The sequence below is a fragment of the Phascolarctos cinereus genome, unplaced genomic scaffold (assembly GCF_003287225.1).
Source record: "Phascolarctos cinereus isolate Bilbo 61053 unplaced genomic scaffold, phaCin_HiC Scaffold_726;HRSCAF=1367, whole genome shotgun sequence".
Lineage (NCBI taxonomy): Eukaryota > Metazoa > Chordata > Mammalia > Diprotodontia > Phascolarctidae > Phascolarctos > Phascolarctos cinereus.
Genome location: NW_027556098.1, coordinates 87,005,046 through 87,018,006, shown reverse-complemented (window position 1 = coordinate 87,018,006; position 12,961 = coordinate 87,005,046). Strand labels below are relative to the sequence as shown.

At 42.5% G+C, this 12,961-nt stretch overlaps 1 protein-coding gene across 4 annotated transcripts in view; it reads right to left on the bottom strand.

The window, feature by feature from the left end:
- Positions 1 to 1,695: 1,695 nt before the first annotated feature.
- Positions 1,696 to 12,961, bottom strand: part of COL8A1 (collagen type VIII alpha 1 chain) — a 216,215-nt gene continuing 204,949 nt past the window's right edge. For 3 of the 4 annotated variants that reach the window (XM_020978338.2, XM_020978336.2, XM_020978335.2), the window contains exons 3-4: positions 8,796 to 9,114; positions 1,696 to 3,809 (exon numbers count right to left, since the gene is read on the bottom strand). In XM_020978338.2, the coding sequence (XP_020833997.1) occupies positions 1,903 to 3,809; positions 8,796 to 9,111 (2,223 nt within the window). In that variant the 5' untranslated portion in view covers positions 9,112 to 9,114 and the 3' untranslated portion in view covers positions 1,696 to 1,902. The remainder of the gene's footprint in view (positions 3,810 to 8,795; positions 9,115 to 12,961) is intronic. The other variant, XM_078146650.1, reaches the window with a different exon arrangement.

Sequence of the window (12,961 nt, the reverse complement as noted above, 5' to 3'; positions counted from 1 at the left end):
TATTAAATTTAGAGGAGCTGAGATTTAGAAAAGCAATTGGGAGAGGATTATTTGTTTTCTTTCTAGTGGCTACTTTTAGTGGAACGGATGCCCACATTGACAAAATTGTAGATTTTTGAAGTAGAGAAATGACAATTGTTGGGGCTTTAAAAAAATGTTTTTTGGGCCTAGTTCTATGACTTTCATTGACGTGGGGAACTACCAAAGAAGAAGGTTCTCATGTTGGCACAGATTGGGTACTGTTTTCCAATTTATAGTTTTAAAGCTGCCTAGTAGCAACTTTAGAGTTTAAGTGATTTGTCTAGATTTTGTGTGTGTGTATGTGTGTATGAAACAGAACTTGAATCCAGGTCTTCCTAACTCCTACAAAATCTATCTACTTTGTCACACTGTCATGCAAACACACTGAATTAAGTATAGAGATGGAAATGCACGTATATCAGTCTGCAGTAAACTTTTATTGTGCCATTTCCTTAATCTATGGGGCAGCATAAAAATCCTCTGAAATTATAGTTGGGTCTTCAGCAGTTTACTTCTATAAGAACAGTTCTTGACATGCTGTTTCACATACTTCAGAAAACTGTGGGTGCTCATACTTCTAAGTTTCAGAGATTGATTTTCAAATAAAAGTTTGTTTTTCCATATAATTCTAAAGGTTTTTGCTTTGTATGTAAAGGGATGATTTAGGGTTTGTTTTTTTTAAAGACACTTTGTAACCTTAAAAAAGTCTGAATTGATTTGATATAGTTATTGCTATAGGCAAGAAAGTCCTTTTGACATTGAAAAATGATTGAGAAATTGTGGCTTGTCTTCTCTCTGGCTGTGGCTTCACAGTGGCTTTTTTTTTTTAATATAAATATACATTTGATATACAATTGATACCTGCTAATGAATATTATACAGAGTCTGAAGGTTAGTGGGGTGGGGCGGGGAACACTTACTTCATTGACCCCAATCACTTTTCTCCCCAAATAACTTGAAGGTTTTTTTTTTTAAGTTTTTGGTCTAGTTAGATCTAGTAAGAAATAATAGGAACCAAAGTTTATGGAAGAAACCTCAGGGGGAAAAAATATTTCAGGAATAAACAGGTTAACCACCACTCTCATTTCCCAGCAATCTTGTATGCATCTTGAGGATACAGCCCATGACTTGTCCTTTAGTGTCCTCCATGGCCGTTCTTGCAGTGCTGGGTACGTTGTCTCAGCATCTTCTGGGTGCTTGTTGATTGATAGGGTCAATGGCTCCCACTGAGTGACAACCCTGCCCCAAGTGGGAATCCTGTTGCCAAAACCCCAGCAGCTTACTGGAAGGGAGCTATCTTTTGTACAGTATACATTGCCTCAGATTACCTCTGCAAGGCATTACTACATAATTGCCCCCTTCCTATGTTTCTCTCGTAAAATACTTGTGAAAATATGGGGTAAACGATGCAAGTAAATGTGGTATGCGATTTTTTTTTTGGTCATTAATGCTTCCTTAAGATTTATTCCTGTGTAGTTTTAAGTAAACAACATGAATGAATGACTTGTGTTAGCTATGATCCTTCATAATGAAATATTTTGACTGAACTTGAGAAAGCATGGTATTGTGGAAGTGTATAATGTATATTTGCTAATATGATTTCAGTGGGTACAGAACATCTGTTAGAAATGTGATATATAGATTCTTCCTGTCATTTTAATAACAAGCTCTGCAGAACATTAAACTTGCATTTTTATTGTTTTTGTTTTTTGGCTTTTTTTGGGTATATGATGGTCCAAACTTCCATTTAAATATAATTTTTCAACAGTATAAACACTTTGAAGCAATTATGTGTTTTGTGTTTGGTTTTTTCTCTGTCACTTCATTTTTTTCTTTTGCTGTCTTTTTTTTTCCTCATATTTTTCTTACTTTTTAAAAAATTTACATGGGATATAATAAATATCCTGAAAAAGAAGAATGGACGTATTGTCCGGCATACAGTCCAGCAGCTTGCTCTGAGGGCATCTGGAGAAAAACCCGGTCTCCGGGTCTCAGCTGTAGCACAGCGCTCCCTGACGCCTGGTCTAGAAAGCCCTTTTTGTACTCGTCGTATGTGTACATCATTGGGTCGTTGTTCTTGAACAAAGCCACCCATACGTTTCCGCCTTTGCAATGGACATGGTATGCAAAGTAGTAGACACCAGGGACCTCGCAGGTGAAGATGCCCGTCTGGGGGTTGTAGTTCTGCCTTCCGTTGTAAAGCAATTTGTCAAATTTGACTGGGGCCCCCACTGGTGGGAAGGGTGTGGTCAACTCGGCTGTAAATGCAGGCATCTCGTAAGTTATGCCTCCGTTTTTGCCTTTCTTGCCCCCATAGGCATGTGGGGTTTTCACTCCATCAATCCCTGGTCCCATTTCTGGCAAATACTCTCCATGGGCTGGTGGTGTGGGAGGCATCACAGCTGGGGGACCTGGGGGACCTGGAGGTCCTGGGGGGCCTGGAAGGCCAGGCTGGCCTTGAGGGCCAAGAGCTCCAGGCTTTCCTGGGGGTCCGTGCAGTCCTGCTACCCCAGGCTTTCCTACCCCAGGGAACCCAGGAGGACCTGGTAGACCTGGTTCTCCTTTGGGGCCTGGGATTCCGGGAGGTCCAATTGGACCACTTGGCCCCCCAATTCCTGGAATTCCAGCTGGGCCTTGTAAACCCTGATCTCCTGGAATTCCTGGTTCCCCTTTGGGTCCAATGAGCCCAGGGGCTCCAGGGATGCCTGGTAAACCTTTTTGCCCAGCTTCCCCTTTGGGTCCAATTGGACCTGGCAAACCTCTCATGCCTGGGGGTCCCACTTCACCGAGGAAGCCTGGTTTCCCTGGGAAACCCTGTAACCCTGGCTCACCTTTGGGACCCAATGGTCCTTGTGGCCCCACAGCTCCACCTTCTCCTTTGGGCCCTGGGAAGCCAATAGCGCCTGGAGGTCCCATGGGACCTGGAATTCCAGGCAGGCCTGGCTCACCTGGGGGCCCCCCCATTCCAGGTGCACCTGCAGGGCCTTTCTCTCCTCTAGGTCCAATAGCTCCAGGAAGACCCCCCATACCTCGGTCACCCTTAGGCCCTGGGAAACCTGGTTTCCCGACCCCTGGAAGGCCAGGAGGTCCTGGCAACCCAGGGAGTCCTTGCTCTCCTTTACCACCAGGAAATCCAGGTCGTCCTGGGATGCCATCCTGACCTGGCTTTCCAATTCCAGGCACACCGGGTGGTCCTTGAATCCCAGGTACGCCTATGGGGCCCTGTGGTCCTGGTTCACCTTGAAGGCCTGGTTTACCGAGAGGACCCTGTGGCCCTGGGAAACCTGTCACCCCTGGTTTGCCTATTCCTGGAAGCCCCACAGGCCCAGGAGGTCCATGCATCCCAGGGGGACCTTTTAGTCCTGGCAAACCTGGCATCCCAAAGCCCTTCTCTCCTTTAGGCCCTTGAAGGCCAGGAAGTCCTGGCTGTCCTTTGGGTCCTGGTTCACCCTTTGGTCCTGGTTGTCCTGGTAACCCTGGGCCACCTGGCTTTCCAATGCCAGGAAGTCCATGAGGCCCTGGAGGTCCTTGTGGCCCTGGCATGCCCATAGGTCCGATCTCTCCTTTTGGTCCTATTTCACCTTTTGCCCCAGGCATTCCCACGCCTCCAGGTTTTCCTGGCATTCCAGGCATACCTGGCTTGCCAATCCCTGGATAGCCTTGTGGGCCTGGTTTTCCTTTGACTCCTGGTATCCCATGGCCTGGTAAACCTGGGGGTCCAGGTGGTCCTCTTGGGCCAGGTTCTCCACGGGGACCTTGCTCTCCTCTTAAGCTGGCTAATGGTATTTCTATTGAGAGAGAGAGAGAGAGAGAGAGAGAGAGAGAGAGAGAGAGAGAGAGAGAGAGAGAGAGAGAGAGAGAGAGAGAGAGAAAGAGAGAGAGAGAGAGAGAGATGCATGGTGAGATCCATTCCATTAGTCTTAACTTCAACAAAGTTGAGGCCCTGCTTATTTTGGATAAATTAAGACACTATTTATTTAGTAGGATAATGAACAGGGATAGAAAGAGTAGGAGCCATGTGCTATACTTTTATAGAATTATAGTGAATAAATCTGACACTTCACTGAAGCCTAATTTTAGCATATGAAAAACACCAATGTTTTTTTTTTCTTCCTTCAGTGCTGGCTAGTGAAACAATGTTGTTCCTCCTCCTGACTTCCCAAGAAGCCAGTTACCTACACTCAAAACATGACAGTCATCATTGGCTCTTCTACAGGAAGCCTTTCCCAATCTCTCTTAATTCTACCATCTTCCCTCTCACCTTTATTTCCTATTTATCCTGAATATAGCTTATTTGTACATAATTGTTTACAATATTAGATTGTAAGCTCTCTGAGGACAGGAACTGTCTTTCGCCTCATTTTGTATCCTCCGTGCTTAGCACAGTGCCACACATAGTAAGTGCTTAATATTTATCGACTTCTTTTGGTCTCCCTGACTTCTAGTTGATTGCAGCATCCTGTCTATTCTATTAACACAATGTCTCTCACAATCATCCCTTCCTTTCCATTACCGATGTCCCTCCCCTAGTTCAGGCCCTCATTATTTCTTGTCTCAGCTGCCATTGTTCTCTCCCAGCTCATTCTCCTTTAAACCATCCTTCATGAAGTTGCCAAATTAATCTTCCTAATATACAATTTTGATCCTGCCATACCCCTTGCTCAAAAATCTTTGATGCTTCTGTATGATCTTTGCAATAAAATCCAAATTCCCCAATTTAGTGTTCCAAGTCTTTCATGTTGTGTTTCTTGCCCACTCTTCCATTCATAACTTTCTTTTATACTGAACTTCAGATTAGGCTCTCCACCATGTGGGAGGCACATCTCAGGCTTTTCCTTCGTGAGTCCTACATCTGGAATACATTGTCTTTTGTGTCCTTCAGAGCTTGGCCTAAATGACATCTCTTCCTTGATCCTTCTAGACAGAAGTGATTGCTTCCTCATCTGAACTCTCAGCACACTTTGTGTATGCACTTATTCTTATTAAACTATAATCTGTGGTAAATGCATTTGTATACTTATCTTCTCTAATAGAGTGTGTATATATATATATAATATATATATATATAATATATATATATATACACACATATATATGTGTGTGTATGTGTGTGTGTATGTATGTATGTATGTATGTATGTATGTTTTCTTTTTTGTTGAGGCAATTGGGGTTGTGACTTGCCCAGGGTCACACAGCTAGTAAGCGTCAAGTGTCTGAGGTCAGATTTGACCTCAGGTCCTCCTGACTCCAAGGCTGGAGCTCTATCTGCTGTGCCATCTAGCTGCCCCCAGAGTATAATCTTCTTGAGGGCAGAGATCCAGTCTCCTTATCTTTGAATCATCCTAAGGAGCTAATTAGGAGCAGCTAGGGGACCCGGGGATAGACTGTTGGGCCTGGAGTCAGGAAGAGTCCTCCTGAGTTCAAATCAGACACTTACTAGCTATGTGACCCTGGGAAAGTCACTTAACCCTGTTTGCCTCAATTTCCTCATCTCTTAAATAAGCTAAAGAAATGGCAAACCATTCCAGTATATTTGCCAAGAAAATTGAAGGGGGCTGAAAAGGAGCTACCACAATGTCTTGCATGTAGTAGGCTCTCAGTATTTTTTTAAATGAATGAATGAATAACATATCAAATGGAAGTAAGATACATTTTTTTATCTTCCCAACTCTGAGTATAGGGGTGATAGGCTCATATCTAGAGCCAGAAAGACCTCAGAGGTGATCTAATCTAACATCCTAATTTTACAAATAAGAAACTGAGGTATAGGTGGATTAAGTGACCTGACCAAAGGCACAAAGGTAGCAAATACCAGAGGTGGGATTTGAACCCAAATCCTCTGACTCCAGAACCAGTGTTCTTTCTAATGTACCTCATTTGGGTGGGACTAATGTGCTGAGATTTTTGATAATTATGTATACCTCCTCATGAAAGAAGAGAATTATTCTGTTGTGTGTGTACAGTATTGTTATATTTCACAATGCCCTTCTCTCTAGAATTATAGAGATTTCCTTAAGTCTCCTGAATTATACTTTTCTCCCTTAAATTCCTTAATTGGATAATTCAATATTTTAATTCTTTGTGACAACTCTAATTTTAGGTATAAAGACAGATGAAATATGTGACTATAAGTGATCACCATCATCAATAGGAATAATAATAATAACAATAATGAAATTGAGATAAACTCAAAATGCAAAACACTTTTGGTTTTCTATGCTAAATTGGGTCATGAATAAATAAATATTGAGATAATATCAAACACCTATTCTGGACAATGACTATTTCTGATCATGGTATCTTTATATATCTCTATCTCTATCTCTATCTCTATCTCTCTCTATCTCTATCTCTATCTCTATCTCTATCTCTATCTCTATCTCTATCTCTATCTCTATCTCTATCTATATCTAATCTATCTACCTATCTCTTTATATGCAGACATCTTTATATATTATTTTATATATTATCACATATTATATATAATTTATAACATATTATATATAATTTATGTATTATCACATATTATATATAATATTTATATTACATATATTATTATATACTATTCTATATTATTTATATATATATTTCTGATCACTATATCTTTTATATATATAGCTGCTAACAGGGAGCAAAATGATTTGATAGGGTTCTCATTCTTTCCTTTTCCTCTGTTCATAGTATGGTTCTCATCCTAATCAGTACAGAAATGATCAAAACAGAGGCATTAGCAGGGAAAGGAGGAAAAACAAATCCATAGTTTGGAATATCAGTCCCCGAACAGCCAAGAATTGACTGTAACTTTCCACATTCCAGTATATCACATATTTTCTTATGAAGTCAATTTACTACTTTGTATTAAATTATAGTATCAGAGAATAAAGAAAGCAGGGTTTCTTGGTATGTATTCCCTTAGGACTTCCAAGTTTTTCTATCTACCCTTTAGCTAAACCTTTTTTTTTTTTAAGGTATTGCCTCCCCAGAGTAGAATGTGAGTTGCTTGAGTCTTTTTTTTTCTGTTTGTATTTCCAGTGCACAGTGATTGGCACATAGTAAACAATAAATGCATTTTTCATTCATCTCCCCCTTGATTCTAGTTTTTAAAAAATGATTTCATAATTGCCAAATCTAATGGCCTTTTCTCAGTCTGCATCCTTCTTGATCTCTTTGCAACCTTTGACACTATCGATCACTCTCTCTCTTGGATATTCTAGGTTTTGGGGACACTATTCCCTCTAGGTTTTTCTCCAGCCTGTCTGACCACTCCTCAGTCTCTTTTTGCTAGATCCAGGTCATGCCTACTAATATCCCTTAAGGTTTTGGTAGTCGTTCCCCCCCCCCCCCCCGCCCGCCAAGCCTAGGCAGTACAACCTCCTCCCCTCTTGCCTACTTCCTCCCCTGGCACCCTTCAAGAATCAGCTCAAATCTCAGCCTCTGTATGAGGTCCTTCCAGTTTCTCCCCTCCCTCACCCTAGGGCCTTTCTTCCTTTTAGACAATTTATAACTTGCAGGTATGTAGTTATTTGCATATTGTGCACGCAAATGGTTGTCCCTATTAGGTGGTGAGGTCACTGAGGGAAGGCACTGTGTTTTTGCTTCCCTTTGTATCCCTAGCTTTTAATTCAATGTCTAGCTCACAGAAAGTTCTTATTAAATGCTTGTTGATTAACTGTCTATTCTCTCTCTTTTTACACGGCAACCCCCCCTAAGCATTGCGTCTTATTGTATAACTCTTTGTACAATTCCTGGTGCAGTGCCTGACCCTCAGTAGACATTTTATAAGGATGAACAGAAAACTAAAAAGTAAACTTCAAAACATGCTTTTCTTACCCATAATTGTGATCTAAATCAAAAGGGGACTCACAGATTCTCTAGTCTAACCTTTCCATGTTATAGATTAGGAAATCTAAGGTCCCATTGCTTTAGGAAGACTTAATGTCTTTTTCTGAGGCAATTAGGGTTAAGTGACTTGCCCAGGGTCACACAGCTAGTGACTGTGTCTGAGTCTGGATTTGAACCCAGGTCCTCCTGACTCCAGAGCCAGCGCTCTTTCCACTCTGCCACCTAGCTGCCCTGTTGATTTCTTTTTTATTCCAGTACCTATCACAGTAGTCTAGCCACAGCATTCTCTTAATATACATCTACTGGGGGGAAAAAAAGTAATTTGAAAATTGTTATTTATTTTGACTTTGCTCTGTCTAATTCATCCTACATCCTTGTAGCCAAAGTAACTTTCCTGAAGGAAAGATGACTCTGATAGCTTCCTACTGCCTCTAGGATAAAATATAAACTCTTCTGTTTAGCTTTCAGAAGCCCTGCACAACCTGGCTCCAGCCTATCTTTCCAGTTTCATTGAACTCCCCTTCCACATGGCAACCCAGTCAAATTGGCCTTCTCTCTACTCTTCAAACAACACTTCGTTTGTGGGGGCTGTTCCCTATGCCTGGAATGTACTTCCTCCTTAACCCTGCTTCACAGAATTGACCTCTTCCCTTAAGAATGAACTCAGGCCAATGAAGCAGTTTTGGACCCCTTCATCTGCTAGTGCTCCCACTTCCCTATGTGTGTGTGTGGGGGAGGGGGTGTATGTGTGTGTTCACTTTATATTTATGCTGCATATATTTATATGTGCACTTCTGTCTCCCCCACTGGAATGTAAGTGCTTTGTGAGTAGGGATTGTTTCATATTAATTGTACTTATATCCCCAGCACCTAGCACTGTACCTGGTGTGCAGTAGCTGTTTAGTAAGCACTTAGTGATTAATTGATTTTACCTTTGCTTTTCTTGGGAGCTGCCTCCTTGCCCATCCTGGGCACCTGTGGAATTTCCTTCATATACTGGGGTAGGTGTGGGTATTCTTTGCCATACTGCATGGGGGGCATCTCCTTACCCATGGGAAGGCCATCTTTGCCCAAAGGCATGTGAGGTACTTGTTGTCCCAGGGGCTGGTATTGGGGTATCTGAGGTGGGATTTGAGGTGGAAGCTGTTTGATCCCATAATAGGCACCGCCATGAATGGACCTGATGAAACTGAGATAAGCGAGGATCACCACTTCCAGTAGCTGTAGAGGGGTCAGGGGAACAGCCATTACCTGTGGAAAGAAAGGGACATATCAACACTGAAGATTGATCCTATTGGGGGTGTGATGGTCTAAAGGAGCGAGTCAGGGCAACATAATCCCACGAGAAGTCACCGTAAAGGAAACTGAAGAGGAATGAATGAAGAAGATACTGCACGCTTGATGGGAGCAGTGACCTTAAAAGGGTCCAATGACCTCCTCTGACTTGGGATTCAAAGAGAATGAGAAATGCAGAGACAGCAGAAGCGGGGGCATTGGCAGAAGCTGGGGGGTATTGGTAAAAGTGGCACTGTCAGAGGAGGCGGCAGAAGCGGCTTTGCCCCAATAAGCTCCCCTTGCTCCAGTCTCGGCTCTCCAGCCCGGAGAGACATCGCGCCTCCCAGCCCCAGCCGAGCGGACCCTGGCCTCGCCGAGGCTCTCTTGGTGACTCCAAGGCGCACTGCACACACACCGAGGGAGCGGAAAAGAGAACAAATTCAGAACTCCTAAGGTGGGAGGCAAGATTAGCAAGAAGAAGGGGGTGCAGTGTAAACAACAGAAAGCCAAGTATAAAGCCAAGGAGGCGGGGCAGCTAGGTGGCGCAGTGGATAGAGCATCCACCCTGGAGTCAGGAGGACCTTAGTTCAAATCCGACCTCTGACGCTTACCAGCTGTGTGACCCTGGGCAACTCACTTAAAACCCCGTTGCCTAGCTAAAGAAAAGAAGATAAAAAGGCTGAAGGAACTGGTGCCGAGGAAGAAGTAACTCCCGAGAAGACTGATGAGACCCAGACAGTGGTGCGCAGAGAGCACGCAGATGTGAATCAGGAAGACAGCAAAGAGGAGAGACGATCCACAAAGATTCCCAGGTCGCAGAAGAAAGCAGAGAAGGATGCAGTGCCTGGCAAAGAAGAGGCTCGAAATCAGAACCTGAGACCGCGGTCCTACCTCTGTTCTGCCGCAGCAGGTTGTAGTGATGCTTCTAAGACTTCAGTTTCTAGCATTGAGGCAAAAAAGGTTTCCCAGTCTTCAGAAGCCACAGCAACTAGTAAGGAGAGGACCAGAGCGAAGAGGAAGGGGAAAGCCCCTTCCGTGGCTCCGGAAACTCAAAAAAACTAAAAGTGAAGGGTCTCCAGTTTCAGACTCAAAACCTAGTGGCAGGGAAGCTGTGCCTTCTTCCAAGGAGACCCCAGCAGCAGCGAGAGCCCCTAGCTCTACACCTAAGCTTAGCTCAGGGACCGGCAGCCCCAGCAGAAGAGGTGAAACTGCTGAGGCTCCCACTGCTAATGGGGATCAAACCCTAGCAGTGAAAGAGCAACGTGGACAGCCTGTTGAAAAAAAAAAACCACCTGGAAAACAATCTCAATCTCCCCCCCCCCCCGCTATACTAACTTGTTTCAAGTCTGAAATAAGGATATGTATTGCCCCTCCCCCCCAAAAAAAAGAGAGGGTGAGGGTAGTGGTGGTGAGAGAATCCAAATAGTATTTTTGTGGGGAAATATCTAATATGCCTTCAGTCATCTTTACAAATAAGTCCTGGATTTTCAAGATGGATGTCTGAAAGTACCTGAACTGCTGTTAGATGCACTCCCCGGATATATCAAAATCTCTTTTCTTCTGTAATAGGGTTTAGGAGCGATGTGTTTGATTCTGCCCACAGGGCTGTGCCAAGGCAATCAGATCTTTATGAAAGCAGTATTTTCTGTGTTTTTTTTTTTTTACAGCCTTTCTTATTTTGATAATTTTTTAATGCCATGGATGAATGCCAATTTTCAGACAGTACCCACTTAGCTATCCACATTTTTACTCAATGCCAATCCTCCATTCTTCCTCTCTAGATATTATTGGAAGTAACAAACATTCTCATTCTACTTAGCCTACCTAGATTTCTCATGATGAGTTAATGCATGTCCATGGTTGGGTGCACCTGTAGTTCTGTTTGTTGGTCAGTGGAAATGAAATAAAAAAACACCTGCATTCATTGCAGTTCCAGTTTCTCTTCCATTCTGCGTTACAGATACCCACCCACTACTTATTGGAAAATGAAAAAAATACACAAAAACCCCCCAAATGTACAGGGGATACATTGAAATTATATGTAATTGTATAAATGGTGCAACAGTAATAAAGTTAAATAATTTAAAAAGTTAAAAAAGAAACAATGATAATACTTTGAAAGTTCTGTAATTTCATGAATCTACCAATGAAGATGGACAGATTTAGTAAAAAAAAAAAGTCAGTTTTTTCACCCATTGAATAGAATGCCTCAGTTACTTCATTTCTGTCAGTTAAGTATAAAAACTGAGGCCACCAAGGAACAAGAGAAACCTTCCTAATAAGAGAAAATGTGTATGATGTTATTATTTCAATGATCTCTAGAATGAAATGTCATTTTTACTTTAATTTTGAATAAATCAAGGTGGCTAGATGGTATAATGGATAGAGTGTTGGACTTGTAATTAGGAAGATGAAGTCCATGTCTCACCTCAGTCTCAGATACTTGCTATCTGTTTGACCTAGACAAGTCACTTAACTTTGTGTGACACAATCTTTGTGACTCAGTTTGTTCACTTGCAAATTGAGGGAATTGGGACTCTGTGGTCTCTGAGGTCCCGTCTAGCTCTAAATCCGTGATCCTGTAATTCTGTAGTAAAACTTCCTTAATTTGTATTGCATTAATTCTGGGAGACCTTGGATAATCACTTAGCCTCTATGGGCCTCAGCTTTCTCATCTGTAAAACCGTAGAGTTAAAAAAAAATTATTTCTGCTCAGATGATTGCTGGTAACTAGATTTCAATCATTAATTTATCTTAGAACTATCCATGAAGGAAAAAGTTTATTAAGCAGATTCATAGTATTAGATGGATGTCTGATTTATGCTGAAAACATTGTTTGCAAGTATATACTATTTGAATATGAAATCTGTGCCAATGCATTGCATTCTTATTTATTTGAATTACACATGTTCTGTTTTGTTTTGAAGGCCAGTCATATTGCTGCTAATAATTCAGAAGGAAAGAGGATAATTAAGTAGGATTGCCCTAAGTATGTGCTCAGAATGTGCAAAAAGCATCCTGAAAGAGATAGGGAAGGGGCAGCTAAGTGGCACAGCGGACAGAGCACTGGCCCTGGAATGAGGAAAACCTAAGTTCAAATCCAATCTCAGACACATAACACTTACTAGCTGTGTGACCCTGGGCAAGTCACTTAATGCCATTGTCTAACCAAAAAAAAAAAAAAAGAGATAGGGAAGTGACCAGTTGGGCGGGCCCATGAGTCAGTCCATAGGTCTGGAGTTTCCTTCTGCTTGCCCTTAAGACAGAGACTTCCTGGCTGTCCTCTTGGGAATGGAGAGAAGAGCACCACTGATTGTACTGAGGCTTTCTGTTCAACATGTGAAAGACTGGCAGTTAACTTTGGGATTAGAAAATGCTAGGAGGTAGTTAAAACCTAGGAGATAGTTCCTGCATATTGCAAGCTGAGACTATCTGAGGGGACTGGGACCAGAGGAAGAGGAGCTAAGAACAATGGGGAGACAACCCAGGCTCTAGAGTTGAGGTGGAACTAGGAACCTGGGGAGGAGAGAAGGGCCTGAATACCCAAGACTGTGAGTTCTTGTGAATCCTAGGTGTTGGTGAGTCAAGGGCTGGTAGACTGAGAATGAACTTGTTGAAGGTGTGCGTAGCCTCTTATGTATCCTACGTGCATCCCTTACTTTACATTGTTGATGTATGGCTTGGAGCAGGGTTCTCAGACACACAGTTCTCTTTGCCCAACCTCCTCAACATAGGGTAGAAATAAGGTTTAGGAATTCCCTAGCCATACTCCCCAAAACTAGGATAAGCAAGAGGAATTTGGGGAGATGATTAGAGGCAGAAG